A 25506-nucleotide genomic window follows, 5' to 3' on the forward strand; every position below is an offset into this window, starting at 1 on the left:
ATACCTAAATTAAATCTTTTCTCTTGAATTCATTAGGGGACACTAGATGCCCACTCTTTATGCTCTTGTTCTCCCCTTTCAAGTTCACTGTTGTAGGAGGACATGGTCTTCCTATCTTTTTGTTTGTCCCTGTATCTCTTCCCTTTCCTTTGGGGTTTGTTTAGTAAAGTAACTGATTCCCAGCAGTCTTGGAAATATAGAGGGAGAGGAGTTCAGACTTTGTGTGGTTTATTCTTAAAGTGCTCAACTCCTGGCTGAGCTTACATGGTTCCAATATTCCGCAATGTATTCATAGAAAGGGATTTAATGTAAGTATAATATCCTTTTGTTTTGGTGTTAATACAGTTCTTGCATTTTTCTAGTTGGCCTCGGGCAAATAAGAAGGAATTTGTTTGTTATATGGTTCAATATTAATATATTGTTCATATGTGTGTCTGTGTGTGTGTGTCCTGATACTAGAAGAGAACAAGCTGTTATTGCAACTAGTTAATTAGTTTCATTGTTTTAGTGAAAGTCTGACCATCCCCAACCATATAACCCCATATAGAAGCATTTATCAATAGAACTTTGATCCTGAAGTATGTAAATATAACAATAAAGAACAACACAACGCTTTATTACACTAGTTAAGATTTATTTCCCAAAGCTTGCGTGCTAGAAGTTGCAGTAGAGTTTCAGAGAGTACATTCTTCAGAGTCCAGTATAGTCTTGTGACTGTTTATTCTTATTCTTCTTCACGAACCTATATGTAAAATACACACTATGAAAACTTTGAGTACGTTTAAATGGCAGAAGACTTCTAGCACTTTTACATGTTCACTGGAGATCACATTACATTAATTTGTATAATGCATAGCCTATTAATAATAAAGATTAGACAAAATGTATGCCTGTGGCAGTATATTGTCAAGCTGCCAACAACAACATGTGAGGTAGGAGGCAAACATAAGATTGTAAAATTGTTTTGTGTTGGAAACAAACTTTATAAATTGATCAAATGTACCAATTTAATTGTAACCGCAAAGAGGAGTTGTCTGAAAAGTCAGGTATCCATATTTTTTTTTTAAACTATGGGCTATAACACAAAAAAACTGACACCATCTACTCTAACTAGTTATACTATACAGAAGGCATGTTACTGCTTTTTCTCAAGACTAAACAATTCATAGCTTTTAATGGTTTTAAAGTTTAAACCACTGTGAAAAGAAACTTTATGGGTACTAAATGTAAGAGAGGTCTGAGAAATACATATGATCTTAACTTTTATAGCTATGATGGTTTGAGGATGAAATCATGGTTAAAGTATTTTATTTGTATGAAACTACTTGATGAAATCTTAAATGATGAGATAATAAAAATAATGGTCTGATTTAGAGTTTAACATAAAGATGCTCCTTTTGAGTATGAGCAAATTAACATATAGCAAATAGATGTGCTTGGAGCAAAGAAGGCACAATCAACATAATCAATGCATCTCAAGGGGGCGTACTTAACTTGCGTCTGCGCCTCTTTACTGTACTGTACCTGTACAATGCCCATGATCCCCTTCTCCAAGACAAAGGGGTCATAAGTGCAAGATAAGTGAAACTCTTAATATAAACAAAAGCTGTGCACATGTGCAGAATATAAATTTTGCACCAAGACATTCTTTACATTGCACAAATGCAATTATGTGCAACTCTAAATCAGACTCTTTGTGGGCAATACATTGAAATTGACAATGGTATGACTTAGTAATGGTTCAGTGTGAGTTCTCATCCCTGGTCCTTTGTGGCAATTAACAACCCAGATTTGAGGTCAATTCCGAATTGTGCTGTATAGAATTTGTGACCTGTAATATCTGTTGAGCTGAAAATAGGGGGATACTTAAAATCTGGCTTGTTTGTGAAAACCACTTAGAGCCATTTTTGCTGTTTACATCTACATTTCTGTTTTTTTCATGTGAATACTTCTGAAAGCAACCACATAAAAATGCATCAAGTGAAATTTGTGTTTTATTAAATTAATTTAAAATGTGTGTTACCAGATACAAATTCACCACTTTTAAGTTAACACCACACACATTATACTATAAATGCAAGACTACCGCTAAAGAAACATGTTCAATGTTTCATGTAGGTTTAATACAAAACAGGTGGCAGTGATATATATATATATATATATATAAGTGAAACAAGTATTGAACACATCAACATTTTTCTCAGTAAATATATATTTAATGTGGCTATTCTAATGAAATTTACTCCAAATGTCAGCAACAACCCTTGCAATCCACACATGCAAAGAAATCAAACTATAGATGACCACAGTTTAAGTTCTGTGTAATAATGTGAAATGACACAGAGAAAAAGTATTGAACACGCTTCCTAAAATTTATTTAATACTTTGTACAAAAGCCTTTGTTGGTAATGACAGCTTCAAGATGGCTCCTGTATGGAGAAACTAGTCGCATGCATAGCTTAGGTGTGATTTTGCCCTATTCTTCAACGCGAATAGTCTCAAATCTTGAAGGTTCCGTGGGCTTCTTCTATGAACTCTGATTTTTAGTTCTTTCCATAGATATTCAATTGGATTCAAGTCAGGTGATTGGCTGGACCATTCTAGCAGCTTTATTTTCTTTCTCTGAAACCAATTGAGAGTGTCCTTGGCTGTGTGTTTGGGATCATTGTCTTGCTGAAATGTCCACCCTCGTTTCATCTTCAGCATCCTGGTAAATGGCAGTAGATTTTTATCAAGAATATATTGGTACATTTTTCCATTCTTCCTTCCTTCAATGATATGCAATATGCCAGTACTACGTGCAGAAAAAAAGCCCCACACCATGATGTTCCCACCTCCAAACTTCACTGTTGGTATGGTGTTTTTGGGGTGATGTGCAGTGCCATTTTTCCTCCAAACATGGTATGTGTTATGGCATCTAAATTGTTCAATTTTGTTTTCATCTAACCACACTATATTCTCCCAGTATTTCACAGGCTTGTCCAAATGTTGTGCAGCAAACTTTAAACGAGCTTCAACATGTTTTTTCTTCAGCAAAAGAGTTTTGCGTGGTGAGCATGCATACAGGCCATGGCGGTTGAGTGCATTACTTATTGTTTTCTTTGAAACAATTGTACCTGCTAATTCCAGGTATTTTTGAAGCTCTTCACAAGTGGTCCTTAGTTCTTGGACAACTCTTCTGATAATTCTTTTCACTCCTTTGTCAGAAATCTTGCGAGGTGCACCTGGCCATGTCTGGTTTATGGTGAAATGATGTTCTTTCCACTTCCGGATTATGGTCCTAACAGTGCTCACTGAAACATTCAGCAGTTTAGAGATTCTTCTGTAACCAATGCCATCAGTATGTTTTGCAACATTAAGGTAGCGAAGGTCTTGAGAGAGCTCTTTGCTTTTACCCATCATGAGATGTTTCTTGTGTGACACCTTCGTAATGAGACACTTGTTTATAGATCATCAGTTGTGGCTGAACCAGCTGGAAGGATTGCTTTCTAATTACTGATAGATTTCAGCTGGTGTCTTGGCTTTCCGTTCCTTTTTGCACCTCCCTTTCTTCATGTGTTCAATACTTTTCCCCTGTGTCATTTCACATTATTACACAAAACTTAAATTATGGACATCTATGGTTTGATTTCTTTGCATGTTTGGACTGCAAGGGTTATTGCTGACATTTGGCGTAACTTTCATTAATATATATACATTATATATATAATGTATATACAAGCACAAACAAATGCCAACTTATATTAAATTCAATATCCTATATCCACAAATATGGATTATCTCAAAAGTTATGGATGCGTATTTTAATCACATTTTCCATGGTGCTTTCATACGTTGCACTTTTACAACTACAATCTGTAATCTGGAAGCACACATGACGGTAGGAATGATGTGCTGCATTTTAAAAGCAACATTAATATTTTAGAACACAATGGTGTGAACAGAACCATTGACTCTTATTTGGCCTTATTGTAAAGTGCTTTTCATGCATTTATTAGTGTGTGAAAAGCACAATAAATATAAATGTGAATGAGCTCTTAATCTAGACATACTACAGAGTTTGAAAGTATACTGAAGTAATAGGCCACAAGACAATGTTCTCCTACCTTCCCACCATCTCTTGTTTTGCTCCGTAACTTGTTCACTTGAGATTCAGCAATATCAGCCCTTTCATGGGCATCATCAAGTTCATGCTGCAATTTCTTGTATTTTGTTAAGTACTGATTGGCTTGTTCCTCCTGTGGAAGACAGCAGATTGCTCAACTTCATAATATTTATCAAATACAAAGAAAAACATTTTTGCTCATTTGCATGAATAACTTATGACTAAATATCCATGGTCCAAGATGAAGGCTATAAACTGCTGACAGCTGTTTTACCTCTTGAGCAAAATTGTCTACAGCGATTGCTCTCTACCTCCATATTTCCAAATTCCCTAAATTAGTTATTTTATTTTTTCCTGAATTGTACTTCAATAATTACTTTTCTAACACATTAACTGCCATTTGTGGTAAGTCTGTTAAAACTGCACACACCCAACCTCACCTGTGGACCCTGGAAAAGGAATATTAAAGGGTTAAAACAACTAGATGATCACATTACTTTATCAATTAATCCCACCCCAAATCAACATTTTAACTAGCATCCCCCTCCCCCCAGACTAGCTGTACTCTGGGGTACGAACCAGTAAGCGTTACAAATCAAGAGACTTTACGCCAATCGATTATTCTCCCCCACAGATGAGAGGTGCCAAGAGCGCTGTTAGCGTCTAACACAGACATTAACTGCGCAGAGCCACTCTTCTGTCCAAACAACTCCTATTCCAGAAGCTAATACAGTGTGCCAGGGCAAAATATGTTGCAGTGCTAGCGGGATGAGTATTACTGAACTGCAGGAGTCCTGGATATGGATTACATACAATTCTGCTAGATGGGGGTATAGAGATGTTAATTAAAAATGTGTTTATGGATGGGATTAGTCTCTTATATATATAATATATGTGTGTGTGTGGCCTTTTTATTAGTCTTAAGTGCAGAAATTTGATTATATATAGACATTGTAAAACACTCACAGCTTCTTCAGCTTGATGCTTATAACTCTTGACTTTCATTTGCAACTTATCGATCAAGTCTTGCATTCGAATCAGATTTTTCTTGTCTTCTTCTGCCTTTAGAAATAAGAGAAAAATAGCATATTGCAGAAAATACTTAAATATTTCAAGCTAGAGCAGAATAGTTTCCACAATTTAGCTAATAAATGATACACTACATTGGGTTTCTGCATAGTATACTGGTTATTTAAATAGTGTTCCACATTGTATTTTGGTGATCAGACATGGGCTCTCTATTGTTTGCTGATTTTCAGAATGGAAATTCCTTTTTTATACTGGTCACCAGTAGGTCAATCATCCAGATCTAGATTTCTGTCTGACCAATCTAATTCTAACTAAATAAACAACAACTAAGGATTTTAGTTGGCTCTTCTTTTATATCCTTTAACATTATACATTTCATAAATCCGCCTAACAATTTTAGTATATTTAGCCTCTTTCCTTATATTCACCAAAATACCTGATACGTTAGCTCCTTGATGCGCCGTTCAAACTTGCGGACTCCCTTCAGTGACTCTGAATTGCGACGCTGCTCTCCTTCCAATTCATTTTCCAATTCACGCACCTACAGCCAAATCATTTTTATTAATATAGAATATCACGGAAAACAGAATACTGAATTTATAATGGTTAGATGTTTGAATGCATAGATATTATAAGGTATTGTTCCATGCATGTTGTATCTACAGTCAGCAGACTGAAAGTCTCCAGTTCAGAGTATGTTTTTTGTTATCTTACAGTCGGTTTTGTTTGTTACCTCTCATGTTTCATAGAAATGTAGTATATTAAATGAGCATGTATTAATAGACTAAAATACAGTACCCTGGACTCCAGCTTTTGAATCTGCTTTTTGCCTCCTTTTAGTGCAATCTGCTCTGCTTCGTCCAGCCTCTTCTGTAGGTCTTTAATGGTCTGCTCCATATTCTTTTTCATTCTCTCCAAGTGAGAACTGGTATCTTGCTCTTTCTTTAGCTCCTCTGCCATCATGGCAGCCTTAAATTAAATAAAATATCATTGCTCGCTTAGTGCACAATGCAAGCAATATGGCAGTTCCCACTAAAATATTCAGAAAAGCATAGTTGTCTGTAAAATAGTGTGCGATCCTAAATATTTTACATAAATAAAAGGTGACAATTAATTTCACGATTAAAATGAGAAAATAATATAAATAGTAATTCAAGAGCAATTGCTTACTGATTAATGGGAAAAGCTACCCAGAAATATTTTTTTTTTTTTTGCTGCTCTTAAAATAACTGCTCCAAACATGCCTTCTGGTTTATGAAGTTACTGAGCTGTCTTAAGAGGTTTGAATTCTCTTTATGAGGATGGGCAATGTTTGCAGGTAACACATCACCAGTGCCAGTTTACTAGATCCCCTTTTGCATTAAATAGGAAAAGTGAGGTTCATTACAAGTAGATTTTTGTTTGGCTTCTCATTTCTTGTGACTCAACCCTGTGTTGCAATAGTTTCATTTTTATTTTTTCCTTGTTTACTTGTGCTGTGTTTATGATTTGCCTACAAATCAGATCCAAGTGTAAGTAACTTTTAATGAGTAATTTATACAGATATTTGTTTTAGGATTTTAGTTATTTTTGCTCTATCTAGAAATACATTTATTTGAAACCACAAAGCACATGGGGCTAGATTTACTAAACTGCGGGTTTGAAAAAGTGGAGATGTTGCCTATAGCAACCAATCAGATTGTAGTTATCATTTATTCAGCACATTCTACAAAATGACAGCTAGAATCTGATTGGTTGCTACAGGCATCATCTCCACTTTCTCAAACCAGCAGTTTAGTAAATATACCTAATGACTCCTATTCAAAAGACAAGAGAAAATAATGTGCTTGTGCCATTTGCATGAAGAAAGCAATAACCTTGATGTCAGCTAGAACTATATAAGAAAAAAGCAGAGTCTGAAAAGAAAAAGTGTACAAAAAAGGTGGATAAAGATTATATACAGTATCAGTGATCGAAGTGTAAATTGAGAAGTGGTGGTATGAAAATTGCCATGGCAATGTAAATGAAAGGAATGTGATAGTTTTACAATTAAGTCAGTAGAAGAAGTGGCAGTATGGCACACCAACGTATACACCCCCACTTCCACCACTGTGCAGTATTATCTACTGAAACTGTTGTCGTTAGATTAACAGACAAATCTTATTTTACTGGGTGACCTGTTTCTTGTGCATTCCTGAATAAAAGTCTACATTTGCTAATATTGAAAACTTCTTGACAATATAGGGCTATAGGGCTGAACCACTCTTCCATAGACATAAATCATAGGGAGTTCATATGTCTATTAAGCAAGAAAGGTGCTCCAAGACAATGTGAAAGATGAAAAACGCTGATGTAAACAATCTACATGTCTCTAGCAATCTCTAGCATGTGGCCCAGACTCACATCTGTGATGGCTTTCTTAGCTTTATCTTCTGCATTTCGGCACTCCTGAATGGCCTCCTCTACTTCATTCTGCATATGTGACAAGTCACTCTCCAACTTCTTCTTCTGGTTGATTAGGCTTGTGTTCTGTGCAGAGATGAAAACCATAATGTATTGTACCAATGCAGTAGTTTTTCAATTGTACAAAGCTAGGCGTAATGCTAAAGTCTTACAAATAATTTCAAAGTAGTCAGTCTATTGAACATTTTTACATTGGTACCACAGAACATCTAAGGTGCTTTACAAAATGGGGCGCATGTGGCTTAAGACGAATTGAAAGCCAAAATGTTCAGCTATTTTCAGTGTGTTAAAATTAAATGAAGAAATGTCCATGAATACTTGTAACTAAAGATAAAAAAAGTTCCGATTTACATCAGTGGAAAATTATGGTACATGTTTCTCAACTAGGGCTGGAAGCTACGTGAAACCATGTCCTAAAACCAATCCTGAGCATTGAAAATTGGTTTATTGTGAGAACTTAAAGTAATTTTGTACACTTATAATAAAAGTAATTATTTTTAAATCAGTCTCTGCAAAACACACAGTACAAAAATATCTATAATTTTGATAGAAAAACAATGATTTTTAACCTGTGAATGAAGCAAGTTGACCCTTTCTGTAGCTTCTAGAAGTTCCTGCTCAGCCAATTTCCGAGCGCGTTCTGTTTGGTCCAAGGCTCCCCTCAGCTCTTCAAGCTCAGACTGAAGCAGATTGCTCCTTCTCTCATTGACTGCAGACTGTTCCTTCAGGTCCTCACTAAGGTGAATTGTATCATCCAGTTGGACTTGCAGATCCTACATACAACAAATGGCATAATTATTTGGTAAACATAATTAGGAAATGCAATATATAGGGGTTGTATATGCTCTATAGTATCTAGAGAGTTCTCTATATTTTTAGTTTGTTTTATTCTCACAGATATGTTAGCTGTTCATCTCTACAGCAGTTATTTATCAGCTATTTCAATTGCCAATGTAACTATATTTCAAAGGAAACCAAAGTATGTAACTTCCATGACCGCAGTACTAAAACATTGTACAAATGTAAATGTATGAACAGATGCTGGTGATACAATGCAGAACTAAAGCCATTTTAAACCTCAAATGATGATATATTATATCATGACACACATTGTACAACATACACAGCATGTGATAAGAAAACATGAACATCAGCTAGCTTGCATTGATAAGCTGAAGAACATCCACAAATTGGAGATAAGCCAGTGATATTATAGGCAGGAATGCTAGTTGCCTGCATCAGCCAATCATTTGATATTATTTTCTTAGTAAACATACTTAAGAATCTGTGTATTGATGACCAAAACCATTATCTTGTCTCATATCACCATGCTCTCAATACACAACCTGCAATTTCAGCAATACCTTGATGTGTGCCTGTAGGTTCCGCATGGCTTTAGTTGCATCTGTAGCTTGTCGTGTAGCGTGACTTAATTGAATTTCCATCTCATTTAGGTCTCCTTCCATTTTTTTCTTCAACCGGATGGCCTCATTTCTGCTCTTGGCTTCAGTGTCCAAGTTAGATTGCAGTGATTCAATAAGGCGCTGTTGGTTTCTCCTAATTTTTGACAAATTAAAAAAAAATCTTCACAATAAATGTAACACTTTACATATATACATATATTATATTTGCTAACTTTAGTTATATCCCCTCCAGGATCTCCCAGAGGGGAGGGGGGGGGGCAAATTACAAGAGTGCAGGGGCCCCCTTTTTGGCCCCACTCCTGCGATGAAATGACACATGGGGCAGGACCAAAATAACCCGAATTGCATAATCGAGGCCCTCATCCCACAGGAAGCGGGAGAATGGCTTGCTCTTCTGGGAGTCTGGGAGACTATTCTGGAATTCGGGAGTCTCCCGAACATTCCGGGTGAGTGGTGAGTATGATATAGAGCTAATACTGTCATTTTGACTTATGCTGATAGGTAGTATTACTAGATGGGAAAAACATTTTCCTACAGAAGCTAGGTCAGTGCAGGGATCAAAGAGTATAGCAGATTATTTGGGAGGTTGAGGAATGGAATAGGCAGATGAAGGCCCTATGTGGAGTTGATAAATGGGGAATATAGACAGTTGTATCAATTTTTGTTCAATCATGACAGCTACTCTGATCTTTGCAATATTGTCCACAAAAGGCTCAGCAGCAACAGAGGCAGACTTATATTTAGGAAGACATATGAATCATGGACCTCAGTAAAATAAGATGTAGTAGTTAACTACAATAGTTTCAGTAGATAATACCGTATATTTTCTGTCTCTTCATCTTTTTCAGACAGTTTTCTTTCAAATTCAGCTTTTATTTGAGATAGTTCCAGTTGAAATCGGAGGGTTTTGCTTTCTTCATGCTCAAGGGCACCCTTATGTGAATGAAAAGAAGGGAAATAAAATAAACCTTTTGTTGTTTCTAACTTATATTGGTCTACTTACAACACTGTATCATATGTTTTGTAGTTTCAAATAATTTTTATTCTATTTCAAGAATCCCATGTTAGAAGTGCTGCCCTGTCATAAAAATCAAGACAGAAGTATAGTGCTATTTGCAGCATACCTCTTCTTCGTGAGTAGTGAGGACACAATGACATCACAAGATGTCACTGACTGATAACTTAAATAGTTAAGAAATTATAAGCAGTCTAAATGCAAAAGAATTGTGAGAATGTTGTGAGACAATAGCATTTACTGAAGTGATAAAATGTATATATGCAAAAAGAGGAGGAGACACTTGGGCCCACAAATGTGTATAAGTGTATCACTCACACAGTATAGGCAGCAATATTGTGGCTGAACAAATATTTATATATATTTATGCAACAAATCTTTTCACTAGAATTAACTAAATGCTTCTGTGCACTACTATCTGTAAGTGATGGGCAAACTTAAGTTAGAGGCAGCAGCAAAACTACCGCAGTAGCTGAGAGTGTCACTGCTACCATTCCTACAGATGCCCCCCTATTAAAGCCCTTTGCAGCATCAGTGGGGCTGCAAACATGGTCTTACATTGTCCAGCTTTCTGAAGCTATCTAGTGATCCAGACATGGCAGGTATTATAGTAACCAAAAGAAAGTCTGCAAATTCCCACATTCCAAAAACATACTGGTAGGTTAATTGGCTGCTATCAAATTGACCCTAGTCTCTCTCTGTCTGTGTGTATGTTAGGGAATTTAGACTGTAAACTCCAATGGGGCAGGAACTGATGTGAGTGAGTTCTCTGTACAGCGCTGCGGAATTAGTGGCGTTATATAAATAGCTGCTGATGATGATGATGAATTAGTTACTAGTGTAGGCTGATTTCTATTGGTTACTATAACAGCAGCCACAGACTGATCGTTAGAGGAAGCTTCAGAGGAGGGGAGTCTATTTATGACCCAACACAAAATTTCCATCTCTTATCGACACCTTTCTTAGCAATAAGGGATGAATTACTTCGGCCATTTAGAAAAAAGTCATGCCAAGACAGCGCATTTACAACAACTCAGATTTCTGACCTGGAGTATTTACTGCACATGTGCGGCCATAGACAACGCAGGGGAGAGCACGAAGCCTGCGGAAAGGGATCTGAATATGGCGTTAGCCATCGGGGGTCAAGTTCCAACAAGCTGAGTTTTTCGGGGCTTGATAAATTGGCCCAGATTGAGAATTATGGGGACTGTGGAGATCTGTGATACTTAGCATAATGCAGGTGATATCTCTGATTAGGGGTATATTTACTAAACTGCGGGTTTGAAAAAGTGGAGATGTTGCCTATAGTAACCAATCAGATTCTAGCTGTCATTTTGTAGAATGTACTAAATAAATGATAACTAGAATCTGATTGGTTGCTATAGGCAACATCTCTACTTTTCAAACCTGCAGTTTAGTAAATCTAGCCCTGGGTGTTTCTTAAATTGGTAGGATAAATAAATATGCCTATACCATGCGGAAACAGGTTAGGGGACTTTTCATTGTTTAGGTATCTTTTGAATGGTACAGAAATGTAACAACAGCTATCATTTCATATATAGTTGAGTCAGTACCACTAAATTCTATATATTTATGATATTTGAATGATAAATTAAATAAGCTAAAATTTCAAATTCACTGTGTACTTTCATATTCATGATACTGTAAACTTTATTTCATTTACCACATAACAATAAAGTAGTGTTTTGTTGATGTGTAATGCACCATCTAGTGTATAGTTATGTGTTCATACCATTGTTCTAAGTATACTTAAATATTTATTCCATATCAGTTAGTGTGATATAATTTAGTGAATTTGTCAGTTAGGTGGTGTCCTCACCTCTGCTTCTTCCAGGGCCATCTGCACCTCGGACTTCTCCTGTTCCACTTGTTTCTTTACTTTCTCTATTTCATGTAAACTCTTATTTCCCTCACTGACCTGGTCTGTCAGATCTGAAATCTCCTCTGAAAAGCAACATATCTTTAGTTATATTCTTCATATATGATCAACCTGTCAATCAAGTTAGGACAGTACAACGTACAATTAAATCAATGACTTTGAAAAAAATAGCTGAAATTAGATAAGATAAAGAAGCAAAGACACAACAATGCAGATGATTATAACAAATTACTTTCCAATTGTATTTTATATATAATCATGGGATGCATAGAAGCAATTGGTTACAACAAGCCCTGCATGTATGGTAGTCTTTGGACAGTTGTCTAAGGTAGCTTTAGGAGACAATAATGCAGCAAGATAGTTCTTTTTAAGAAAAAGCCAATTAAGGCGAAAGTATTATGCCTACAAAATGTGTTATAGGGAGATATATAATTTATAGCAAGCTTCGAACAAACAGTTTTTCATGTGATTTTCTAAACATGGAATGACATCACTATTTACTGTCAGCTGCAATTCATTCCTGTACTAGGTTACATACCTTGCAGGTTCTTGTTCTCCCTCTTTAAAGTTTCTAAATTATCCAACACTTCTTCGTAGGCATTCCTCAACTTGAACAGCTCTGTGCTCAGGCCACGAGCCTCCTTCTGTGAGGCTTCAAGTTCAGCCTGGGCCTCCTCATACTTCTGCTTCCAGTCAGCTATAGCTTTGTCAAAGTTCCGTTGCTTCTTGTCCATGGCAGCAGCGGAAGCATTAGACCTCTCCAAGTCAACCATCATGTCTTCTAGCTCACTCTGCAGACGATGTTTGGTCTTCTCCAGAGAGGCACACTTAGCATTAGCTGCCTCAACTGCTTCTTCAGCCTCCTGAAGCCGTATAGCTAGCTTTTTCCTATGGATAGTAGGATGCAAATAGGTAAATTAAAGCACTTGAAAGTATCAATTCTATTTGTTACTTTTGTTATTGTTATGTAAGTCTTTATATAAAAGTTATGAACCATATGCTTATATCGCCAATGCATAGTGAATTGCAAATCGCAAAACTTAGCACATACAGGTGCTAGGTCATTAGTTTACAGTTTCTATTGTAACTCAGTTAAATGTGAGTTATGTTAAGAGCCACCCGTCTCCCCTCAATTGGCCATTCTACCAGCGCAACCAAGACACATACTAAAATTTAAAGTTCTACCAACCTTTAGCAGGAGAACTAACTGCTTCAAAAGAACCAGTATTCCAGGAACAGTGGGGGATGCTTAATGGGTTGAGTTAGTAGCTGTTGTGGCTGGAATTCTACTTTAGTCAGACTTATACTACCACTGAATTCATCAGTTGCTGATACCTGATGTACCGTGTAAGTGAAAACTGGGAAAAAATAGCTGTATGTGAGATAGTGAATATGACATTATCGCACAGGCTGGCTATCAAGTACGTGTACTGCATACTTTGCTTCCTCTAATTCCTCTGTCCTCTGAATAGCATCAGTTTCATATTTGTTTCTCCACAGAGCCACCTCAGCATTGCACTTGGACAGACTCCTCTGCAGTTCAGCTTTAGCTTCTTGTTCTTCATCAAATTGTTCACGGAGGAGCTCACAGTCATGTCTGGCAGACTGCAGGGCATGGGCCAGTGCATTTTTGGCCTGTGGAACAAAATCAGTAGCTTATTTACATGAGGCCCAGTAGAAGGAAACATAACCACCTGTACATTCCACCTAGCAGTCGGCCAAATGAACATTCTCATTCTTTAAAGCCGTGTCAACATTATAGATAACATATATATCATTGTAAGTGTATTACACTACCAATATTCCATGACACACACTAAGCACTTTATAAAAAGTGTGTAAACAAACAGTTCAATCTGCAATTTGATACACATGTGCAATATCTAGATTGTACCATTTTTATTATCACCATATTTCTTTAGAAGATTTATGTTCCTGTAATTTAGAATAGTAAATGAGAAAGTTGATGAGTAGAAAAGTCAGAGTATATTACAAGCTTGTGTGTTCATGTAGTTCTGATTTACACCCATTAAAGGCTTTATTTCTGATGCCATTTTCATGTTTTGGTTTAAATGAATAGAATAATGAATTTGTTGTTATGACACCTGTTGAGTACTGAACACAAAAGGATTGTTAGCTTATTTCCACAGTCATGTTATCTTTTTATAATGGTATGGTATAAAGTAGTACAGTACAAATAACCTAGCATGTTTGTGTTGTATGAAAATAAATACTGTTCTCCATATATCACCTTTGTTTCTTCTTCAAGTTGTCTCCTCAGTTCCTCTACTTGTTGAGTAAATGAAGATTTTCCTCGAGATAATTGACTTATTAATGATTCCTTCTCTTCAAGAAGTCTTGCAAATTCTCCTGTTTGTACAAAAAAAGTTCATCATTTAGTTTCCATAATAATATTCAAGAAGATTTATAAAAATGCTAGACAAATTAACCATTGCTCAATATGTGAAGTACCTGGGCTTGTCCTTTGCAGTGGTACGTTCAAGTAGGCCATGGCAGAAAAAATGGACTGTCTGCATATGTTTGCACTTACATTTATTTAGGGGACATATTTACAGTTAACACTTCCTTAGACATTGTAAGTGAATATGTCCTCAGTTCGTAATTATGCACGCCACATGCTCATGCTTCTGTATCCAAAGAAGCATGAGCACCCCTGATTTCATTATTTTTATTGGGTAAATGTGCATTTGATTAAAGTCAAAAGTAGCAGGAAAATAAAATTAGAAGCATGAAATGATGTTTATTCTGCTCCATTTGCCTACTTAAATTGTATAGTAAATACAGTTCTTCCTGTATAGCAGCCATACCTATAGCAGCTGTACCTTTTGAAGAATGGCAATATGCTGGTGCTAAGTGTGGTGGGTGATACACGCTTTACATAAATCCACTGCAAACTCCTAAGGCCTAGAAATGCCATCTTTTTGTATAAGCATAACTTTATCTATTTTACACCACACACTTTATTATTCTTACAGTAATCTCATCTCTATACACACTATTTATCCACTGACTGTGTCAACATTTATACTGGTATGGGATCTATTTTCTAGAACCTTGGGACTTAGTAATTTCTGGATAAGGGGTTTTACATCATTTGAAGCACTATGTCTAAAATAATTAAACATGACATTTAAAATGACTCCTGTCTTTGTGCAGCATGGTGGCTTAGTGGTTAGCACTTCTGCCTCACAGCACTGGCATCATGAGTTCGATTACTGACCATGGCCTTATCTGTGTGGAGTTTGTATAGTCTCCCTGTGTTTGTGTGGGTTTCCTCATGGCGCTCCGGTTTCTTCCCACAATCATGGCTGCTATCAAATTACCCTAGTCTGTCTGTGTGTGTGTGTTAGGGAATTTAGACTGTAAGCTCTATCGGGGCAGGGACTGATGTGAGTGCGTTCTCTGTACAGCGCTGCGGAATTAATGGCGCTATATAAATAAATGATGATGATAATGATGCACATTTTTCCTGGTAGTCACATTACCATTAAGTCACTCAGCAGTGCTCCTCACAGTGACTCTAAGGGGCATATTCAATTGTTTGAATATCTCGCGGCGTTAAAACTATTACCGTTAAGCCAGATTTCAGCTCGCAGCTCCCTGAAAAGCGAGAAAAGTACCGTAATACCGGTATTTACACGCACTATTACCGTAATAACGGTAATAGTGCGTGCGCCGCGAGATTTTTGGCTATAACACCAACAATTGAATATGCCCCTAAAAGGCACACACTGATTAGGTCTTATTACTGAACAGCAGCAATTATTTAGTTTTTTTTTTTACCTTTTTGGTTTACACAACTTTCTGTATAATGGGTCTGGTATGATTCATCCCATACCTTTACTTGCATCTAAACTATACTTCATAACAATTACACCTGCTAAATCGGGAAAAAGAAAACCCCATCGCCAATCCCACAAAGAAACAACTACTTTTGAGTGAAACACAGCCCAGCTTTGTGCAGGCACATCACTTTCATTGTCTGCAAATCGGGACTGTCATGCCGAAATTGGGAGGTTGGGTGGTATGTCTAAGCATGTAATGTTTAATTATAAACAAAAGGCAGCTATTTTCATATACCTCTAAGATCTTTTTCTACCAATTTAATTCATTTTAGAATAATTCAAAATTGTCAAATAATTACTTTAGTGTACAAGACCAAAATATATTTATTACAGCTCTCCCACCATTTTCAGTCTGAAGTCTTCCTTTTTGAGTGGTGAGGTCAATCATTTGACGGGTCATCTCGTCCACTTTGGCCTTTGCTTCATTAAGTTGGTCTTCATATGTGCGGCACAGTTTCTCTGATATGGCCTGTAACAAAATCATAAAGGTTCACAGTACTATAAACCTTATTTTCTATAAAAGTTTTGTTGTCACTGTTCTGTATACTGAAACTAAAAATAGTATTTTTTCTTAAGATACAAGTGTCATAAAGACAGGTTACATATTTGCATATCCTAGTTGTAGAAGTAAAATGTAATTGTAAGAGACTGTACTGCACTTAAATAGGAGGCAATTTACAAAATTTTAAGATCCATCACTAGACATACAGTGCTCTTCCTCACTGATGTGCAATATTCATGTTAAAAGGGATTTCTGTACTTATTATTAAATACCTTTCTCTGAGGCAGTAGGGTTATGATTCACTCATAAAAGGCACTGGAATAATAAATGACTCCTCCTTCCTTCCTATAACCATCCTGTAATTCGGAACCCCCTTAGTTTACAGTTAGCCCAACAAGAACACAATGAAGGTAGCATGTAGAAAAAGTAGAAAATAGACCATGCATTCCTGGCTGTTTGTTCTGTATCCCCCATACAGCCTTGAAGATAGGGATTTAATGATAAGTAAAAAAAAATCCAGTATGCAATTACAATCTTATGGCCATTCTACAAGCCTAGTTTGACAACTCCCTGTGGTGTACTGCCCAAGAATGGCTGTTCCGTTAGCCCAGAGTTAACCTATATCTCCTCCACCACCACAGCATGGCTCAGCCAGATTGCCGTACTGAACCAGCCAGAGAAAGAGCACAAGCATGGAATTTTCAACTTCTGGCTCATTTGACAATCAGAGACAACATTGGCACAAGGAAAGATGCCGTACAAAGGACTGCCTAGTTTTTGTGGAAAACCAGGTAGGAAAACCTATGGGAAACAGTTGCAAGCTCACTGAGACAAAACAATAAGTAGGAGAAAAATGACCTTGCAGAAAAAAAATCGTAAGGGAATATAGTGAAGTGGCTCAAAGTGAGTAATTTGTAGGATCTTCAGATCACGTTTCAAGTCCCATAGAGAAAAAGGAGAGTGGAATGGTGCCAAACGTTGCCTTTTTGCCTTTAAAGCCATTGTCGCTTTAACTTTACCATGCATAGTCACCGGATATCGGCGATTTGCAGAAATCGCAATTTGATACATTTACCACTTGGAGTGCTCCTAGAAATGTACTCACCGATGGAGGCCTATACTTTTAAAGGAACTTGGTTGGCAGAAAAGCATATTTGTAGGTGCACTCACTAACTCTAAATACCCCAGTGCTACAGAGCCAGGGCTGGTTTCTACTATAACTGGACCAGGGCCTCTTTAGCAAAAAGGAGCATACACTCCACTGCCAGCGGCTATCATAGATCTTAAAATCACTGGGCTATGGGGGCCAAAGTAATTAACAAAACTGAGACCCCTGGAGTGCCATCTTTGCCACTCCAGTGGTCCTAGTATCATAGACAGGGGTTCCCAAGACCCCTACCTATTATACTAAAAGTGTAAAAAAAAACAAAAAAAACACACATACAATATTCATATAATATTTACTTTTGGCAGGGCATGCTGGAACTTGTTGATCGTGATTATGTATAATGCATACAGTATGTATCTCTGATATATGCAATAAGTCAATTGTAGACTAGAGAGATCTCTGTGTAATAGGTAATATACAAGTGTCCACTCCCGGTACAGCCTAACTTTTGTAACTGTAAAAAAGGGTGACAGCAGCAAGCAGGTGACATCAAGTCTCTAAATCTGCGAGCCAATCCTAGGTGGCACAACTATATGTGCTCACTCTACCTACTCCTATTTAGAGAGGAGCTTCAGTCAGTATTCAGCCCTAAAGGTTCTTGTCGTGTCACTTGAGTGTGTGATAGACAGCTTCAGGACTTCTCTTTGGACATATCCAACGTTTTTCACACTATTGCTTCTTGAAGGCCGATGGGCCAGCAGTAGATAAAAAATAAATTAAATGAATTACAATGTCACAACAATTGCGGCTGCTCTAAAAATCCCTACTATGATCTGCCAGTGGGCCAGAGCTGTAGGCTCCCCTACTGGTTTTGGCCACAAGTGGTTGCACCATCTGCCTCTATTATAATCTGTCACTGGTGCCACCACTGAATTAGCACTTGCAAAAGCCCCTAATCCACAGTGTGGCCACTATTCCTGGTGGCCTCCACTTGAAGTGCCATATTTGCGTACTCAAATCTAGAAGAATACCCCCCATTTAGCAGGAGAAGTGCATCTGTCAATCCACCCTCTCTTCCCCTGACACTGCAGTAACCAATTTGGGAGGTCCAACCATGCTGGAGAGACCCACAGCTTCGACTAGACCCTCCTCAACCTAAAAAGGTGGGAGCTGAGGGTCTTCAACTATGCAAGTGAGTTAATGACAGGGAAGAAAAAAAAAACACTCCAACCATTTTCTGAGAAAAAAGCCTAATTTCCACCTCCTTTGTAGAGTAATGGGAAAAATTATCATGGGAACAGAGGGTTTATAGGGAGGAGGAGGAGTCAGTTCTTTTATCCAGTGTTCTGCCTACTAGGAGTGAAATATAAGCCACCATCGGTGTCACCATACTGCTAAAAGAGAAAATATCTTCCTTTTTGTTTTTGTAAATTGCTCTATTTACAAGGCTCACAGCATTTTGGTAAAGTGTAAAACAAAATCTTAATTAGTATTCATAAAATGTTTTCATTCCAGGAATTATTTTTCTTAATGTGTTTTATTAATTTCTCAATGAAGCAGTAAAACAATTCTTTGTGACATAATGCACTTGTTCCTAAATGTAAATTACCTTAGATTTGGCCAGTTGTTCTATATTCGATGACAGATCATCTGCTTCCAACTTGAGCTCACTCTTTTCCTTCTCGAGTTTTTGTTTCACTCTTTGGAGATTGTCGATCTGTTCCCCGAGTTCTGACACGCTGTCTGCATGCTTCTTCCTCAGAGCTGCCGCAGTAGCCTCGTGATGTAAAGTAGCTTCTTCTAAGTCTCTGCGCATCTTCAGATACTCTGCTTCCCGTTTCTTGTTCATTTCCAGCTGGGCAGATGTTGCTCCCCCGGCCTCTTCCAGTCTCTCACTTAATTCTTCCAACTCTCTTGAGAGATCTGACCTCTGTTTTTCTACCTTGGCTCGTGCTGCTCGTTCAGCTTCCAGTTCCTCTTCTAACTCTTCTATACGAGCCTGAATGATAATATAGACAGCATTATATTTAAGCAACAATAACAGTATATGAAACATATAGTTTCAATTGTCAATTATGAAATATTATCGAAATATATTGAGTAGTTAACCTATTACATTCAAACCTACACACTACATTGTGCCATGCTGCTGTAAATATGGATACTTTACCTCATCACAGGTAAGTTTATTTACATGGCCATTCATTTATTAAAATACATTACTGTCAAACTATTACAATTATCTGCTTACTTGAAGTTCCTTTATTTTCTTCTGTAGCTGAATGACAATGGCTTGTTCATCCTCAATTTTTGAAGTCAACTGATTGATTTCAAAATCCTTCCTGTTGAATTGAGAAAATAAAAACTATAATGGACAAGGGTTACTGTTTATATGGTTATATTATTATTATTTTAATATGTATATTTTTATCCTGGATCTCAAGCGTGCAAAATATCACTTAATGCGCACGTGTGAACAAACATCCAAAAGCGGAATTTAGAGGTGCACCTATGTATGTAGATGGTGGACAAACAAGTCCATTTTTGCATAAGAATTATGTGCTGGTCTCGTTTTTTTTCTTGATCCGTAACCAACCCACATTGTATTTGTTTATCTAGTATGCAGGTGTGGTCCTGGAATAAGAACCTTACTTCTTTATTTTCTCCTCCATCTGTTGCTTATCATTTTCAGCATCCATTAGACTTTCTTGTGTCAGCTTCAGATCCCCCTCTAGCTTGCGTTTCACCCTTTCCAAATCCATCCTGACTTTCTTTTCTTGCTCTAGAGAACCCTCAAGCTGACAAATAGGGAGAAAGATTTATTGACTATTGCATTGTACATGGCTTTGTGCTAAAATCACATGAACAAGGGACAAGGGAAATACAGAATTATCACATCTAATCCCAGTGTACATATTTCACTGCAATTATTTCCCCCCGAAAATTTTATTAACAGATCTTCAGAGTTTACAACATCATAATGAAATATGCAGGAGGTTATAATATTTGACAACTATGCTACATTATTTTAGCAACTTAGTTAACACACAAGAATTTTGGAAATCTTACATCATCCACTTGCTGTTCCAGTTTTGCTTTAAGTTTGGTCAAAGAGTTGACTTTGTCCTCCTCTGCTTGAAGGTCATCCAGAGTTTGCTGATGTGCCTCTTGTAAAGCTTTTTTCTCTCTTGTTAACTTAGTAATAGTCTCATCAAGAGCTGCCATTTCTTCTGTTAAGTTTTTGACCTGAAGGTGAGTTGAGGAATTAAATATATTAGCTATGTGGATGCACAAACATATACCTGTACAGTAAAGCAAATTTAAAAAAAGAAAACATTATGTCAAAGAGGCAAATTAAACAAAACCTAAATTGTGTTTAAGGAACTTTAATTTACTGTATACAGAATTGAGCGTGTGTTAAGGCTATGCCTTAAGAAAAAAGTCCATGGTAAAATAAACATAACGGTAGTATAGATTATAAAGTCTTATCTAAAACATTATATTCAACATGGAACTTAGATTTTATTATTCCCTCAAAAACTTTAAATGTAACTGATGGAGATTTGACTGCTACATTCTATATAGCGCAGGTTATCTTTTCTGTGACAGGTACTAATTATTTGGCATTATGCCATAATAAATGAAGTCCAGTAAAAGAACTGTTTTTATAGTCTGATGCGGATATCGGGTTTAACTTAAATTATTACATTTTTTCTTATATCCAGAACATATCATACTTTATTAACTTATTCATAAGAGCGCTTAATAAGAATTTTTTTGTGTTCAGATTTAAGAGAAGGGATTAAGGCAGGTAAGGAAATATAGGAAGGAAATTCATACATCTGCAAAAACAGCAGCAATAACTTGGGGCACAGAAACTTCACATTTACTACTTCACTGGACACTGAGGCTTATGAGAGTGTGCCAAGAGTATTCTCACCATTGGTCTTTAGTGGGTCTGAGTTAGCAAAGAGCATTTTCTAAGTGTCATCTAATGCTTCTCTGAAACCATAATGTACAGCCACATCCTTCCCCTTGTAGGACTGAGGACCATTTGTGAGTTCATTGATGGACTTGGTATTAGAATGCACCAACATGTACCTTATTTTCAGTTGCATGCTTTTCTTTCTCTGCTTTTGCTAATGTTATTTCCAGATCATCAATGTCTTTCTTAAGTTCAGAGCACTCGTCCTCAAGTTTTCTTTTCTTAGAAGTGAGCTCTGAGTTCATCTCTTCCTCATCTTCCATGCGCTCTGTGAGGTCTTTAATTTTAGCTTCCATTTGGATCTTAGATTTAATTAATAGATCACATCGTTCTTCTGCATCTGCCAGTGTGTCTTGCTCCTATGATAAAGTTTACATACATTGTTTTAGCATTTTTTACTAGTCATACAGATTGTGTGATGTATAACATCACTACTTTTATGTAGGATATATTGTATAACTTTATACCAGAATTGGATACATTTGCACAACTTGGATATTTATCTATTAATATTTTGTAATGTAATTATTGTTATTGTTACCAATGAGTTAATTTGTCTTAAGTGTATAACTATATTTTTTCAATGTATAAGACGAATTTAGGCATGTTGAGTGAAACATAGATTCCGGAATTATTAGTTTCACATTAACTACATGGATTTATCAAAGGTACAGTCATTTTCTACCTGCATATAATTAATTCCTGACAGGTAAAAATATATAACACCAATAAGACTCTGTAACTATATTGAGAGGAACTGGTGTAATAAGTCTAACATGCACTAAGCGGAGCAACATATTATGTGAACCTTAAATATGAAATAAGCAATACCTGTAGATAGAATAATCTACTGCAAACTTTAGGGCATGAATTACTGAATAGTTTTAAATCTCCGCTGCTTTGTAATCAAGATTTACTGCCAAAATATTACCTTTCTATACTTCACCAGTGTGTAACATGGCCAAACACTGCTTTTTAATATACACTTACACATATATTGCATGAGTAGAGCGCAAACTATAATTTGCATACACCGGAGTTCATGCAGAGTTGGGTGCACATTCATTTGCTTAGCATAAAACAAGCAAATTTGTACTGAGCATAACCACACAAAAAAGTGTACACCTACATCCTTATGCAGACATGACACTTGCACCTCTTTCCACTTGGAGAGGCAGAATGAGTGAGGGAAGGGTCGTACAAATGCAGTCTGAGTACAGTAAGGGCATGTCTGCATAATTGCTGAGGCAGACCTGTACGGAGATGCAGATATACCTGTCAATAGCATTATCACTTGCGGGTACCTGAGGGCTGGTGCAAATACACAATGATGGTAAGGACTAGCTAGTCGCTTATCCGAAGTTGATAGTGCTGTCTTCATTGTTCGTGCTTATATTATATTTTGTGGGGGGAATTGAATTTGGAAGGTTTTTAGTTTTTTTTATTTAAATCAAGCCTAATAGAGAAAGTGTGTCTTGCTGTCAAAGCAAATGTTAAAAAACGTTTCTTGTTCTTTTGCCCTGGTTGGGTTACGTGTATTTGACATAGACCTGACGTGTATACTACTGGTGCAGAGCTGAGATACCACTGGCTTGGCTTAATGGCATTTGAATTGAGTATTTTTTAAAACACGTATGCATCCTATTAGGCATCAGACTCATTGTGTACAAGATTTGTGTATTCTCACCGCTTGTAACTGAAGGGTCAGATCATTTTTCTCTTGCACTAAAGTGACTTGCTTTTCTTCAAGTTCTTTCCTTCTGGCTTCAGATTTTTCAAGCGCTTCCTTAAGCTTGAGGAACTCCTCCTTCATATTTGCCATTTCCTTCTCAGTTTCTGCAGACTTTAACAGAGGCTTAATCTTGAAGAAAAGCTTCATCCAAGGCCAGTTTTTGACAGCCATAAAAGCACGAATGTTCCACTGGATAACTAGCAGTGCATCCCTAACAAAGAACACAGCAAAAATAATATACGTATGAATAATATATGTATAAATACTGTATATTGAAAGTCAGTGCAGACACATGGGGGTATATTTACTAAACTGCGGGTTTGAAAAAGTGGAGCTGTTGCCTATAGCAACCAATCAGATTCTAGCTGTCATTTTGTAGAATGTACTAAACAAATAACAGCTAGAATCTGATTGGTTGCTAAAGGCAACAGCTCCACTTTTTTAAACCCGCAGTTTAGTAAATCTAGCCCCTGGACTGATATTTGCACACAACAACAATGGACTACAGCAAATTAATTGGAAAGAAACAGTATGCACAAAGGATCCCGTTTGTTTCCATTTGCCATCGGTTTCCAATGTGGCCTTATGCACATTTCCTAATGTGTACCTCTATAGACTCAAATTAGTTTACTGACAGATACATGCAGAGGAGGCAGACGTTTTGTGGCTAAACTAATATTGATGAGATTGCAGCCTATTAATTAATTAAGAAACTATGACATCACTGAGGTACGTGATGATCAATATTAATGAGACACTGGTTTCCAGTGAATAAGATACATTTTTATCAATATTGGTGCAGCCCAGAAAATGGCTGCTTCCATCATATGTAGAACAAAAGTGCTCTTACAAGAAGTTACATTAAATGCATTTTGGGATTTACCTGTGCTTGAGTTTGGCAGTTAATTGCTAACATATTTCATAGGTCAAATCTGTTTGGCTAAATAAAATTACATATTTGCTTTTCACTAAGTATAATTTTAATACTACAATAGTAGTATTAAATTTTATTTCTGTATAAAATAATAAAAGTTGTAATGGGGCTTACAAACAACATGTGGAGTATCCTAAACCCACTGGCAGTACATATCAACCTATCAGATACAGTATAAGATTTAGATCTAGTGCAGACTAAATTAGGTAAAGCAATAATTTGATTTCTTTATGTTATATTTGTGCTATTTGTAAGATGTTTCTTATTTTTGGTGAACAGATCAAATTGTGAAATACATAATTGTGTTTCAGTACTTTCTTTTTACCTTCTTTCCAAAATCTTTTGGAATTCAATTCTCATTAGTTTTCCCCGGGCTCTTGCTTGGATTAGTGTGAGAATCTTAGATAATCTTTCGTCTCGCATTTCTTCCAGATGTCCTAAGAGACCAGCCTTGAAAAACACCTAGTGCATACACAAACACACTCTACAACATGTAAAGGAATTCTTGTGCTATTTCATTGTTTCTTCATGCCATCCAGTGGAAGGTACTACAACTAGCACAAACAGTGTTCAACAGAAAAGGGAATTCTTATTGACTATGTAAAAAATTAGAACCTTCTCCATTCTGTAAACAGACCTGTCTTGGTCAGAATTAGATTTTCATTCCAATCTTGAGCTTTAGGGATTGCTGAAGATTAAATAATTTTGTGTACTTTGTAGATATGTATAGTACTAATTTGTATGACATTAACTAGATGTAATCCAATCCAATTGAGTAGCTGGGCAATCCTCCCAATCACTATTGTAACACACTTTACAAGAAACAAACATTAATTGCTGGCGCTATATAAATAAATGTTGATGATGATTGCTCCAACATTCCAGTTCTAGAGCAGGTCTTTGGTATGCTGCACAGATAACCTGCATAGGACTGTGAGAGAACAGAACTGAATGCTGGAGGAAACCAGCCAGAGAACAACCACTTAGGAGCAAGATGTTGATAACAGGGGTATTAACTGCACATTATAAAGACAAGCGATTTTAAGTTCATGTGTATTTGCCAGCCACACAGTAAAATAAGCCATTTTTGGGACTGAACTATTATTCATGAGAATACAACATTTCACTCCGCAAGATAATAATGACTTCAACAATGTGCTGTATTTGGCCTGTACCAGCATACACAAGAATTCAGCCAGGAGACTGAATTTTCACAAATTCAGTTCACATTCATAATATAGCTGTTGCCATTCTGTGCAGGCGCCAGGTGCACATTAACAGAGCTACAGCATTGTTATTACACATACATAACATTTGAGTTTTATTACAAATGCTAAAAACATATCTGACCCTTTCATTAAAATGTGCAGAATAAAACATAAATTACATTAAGAATAACCAAGAAATGGTTTAGTTATATAAAGTATATACTGATCAACTGGATGATTTGATAGTTATCAACTT

At 36.7% G+C, this 25506-nt stretch overlaps 1 protein-coding gene across 1 annotated transcript in view; it reads right to left on the reverse strand.

Moving 5' to 3' along the window:
- Positions 1-619: 619 nt before the first annotated feature.
- MYH15 (myosin heavy chain 15) overlaps positions 620-25506 on the reverse strand; it is a 45238-nt gene continuing 20351 nt past the window's right edge. The window contains exons 22-42 of the mRNA XM_075198068.1: positions 24368-24504; positions 23064-23319; positions 21493-21735; positions 20461-20637; positions 20044-20189; positions 19643-19733; positions 19001-19390; positions 16124-16250; positions 14167-14285; positions 13354-13550; positions 12454-12803; positions 11856-11980; positions 9818-9933; positions 8941-9133; positions 8146-8349; positions 7517-7642; positions 5933-6103; positions 5571-5675; positions 5072-5167; positions 4107-4238; positions 620-742 (exon numbers count right to left, since the gene is read on the reverse strand). Coding sequence (XP_075054169.1) covers positions 725-742; positions 4107-4238; positions 5072-5167; positions 5571-5675; positions 5933-6103; positions 7517-7642; positions 8146-8349; positions 8941-9133; positions 9818-9933; positions 11856-11980; positions 12454-12803; positions 13354-13550; positions 14167-14285; positions 16124-16250; positions 19001-19390; positions 19643-19733; positions 20044-20189; positions 20461-20637; positions 21493-21735; positions 23064-23319; positions 24368-24504 — 3519 coding nt within the window. The 3' untranslated portion in view covers positions 620-724. The remainder of the gene's footprint in view (positions 743-4106; positions 4239-5071; positions 5168-5570; positions 5676-5932; positions 6104-7516; positions 7643-8145; positions 8350-8940; positions 9134-9817; positions 9934-11855; positions 11981-12453; positions 12804-13353; positions 13551-14166; positions 14286-16123; positions 16251-19000; positions 19391-19642; positions 19734-20043; positions 20190-20460; positions 20638-21492; positions 21736-23063; positions 23320-24367; positions 24505-25506) is intronic.

Source organism: Mixophyes fleayi, chromosome 2 (genome assembly GCF_038048845.1).
Source record: "Mixophyes fleayi isolate aMixFle1 chromosome 2, aMixFle1.hap1, whole genome shotgun sequence".
NCBI lineage: Eukaryota > Metazoa > Chordata > Amphibia > Anura > Limnodynastidae > Mixophyes > Mixophyes fleayi.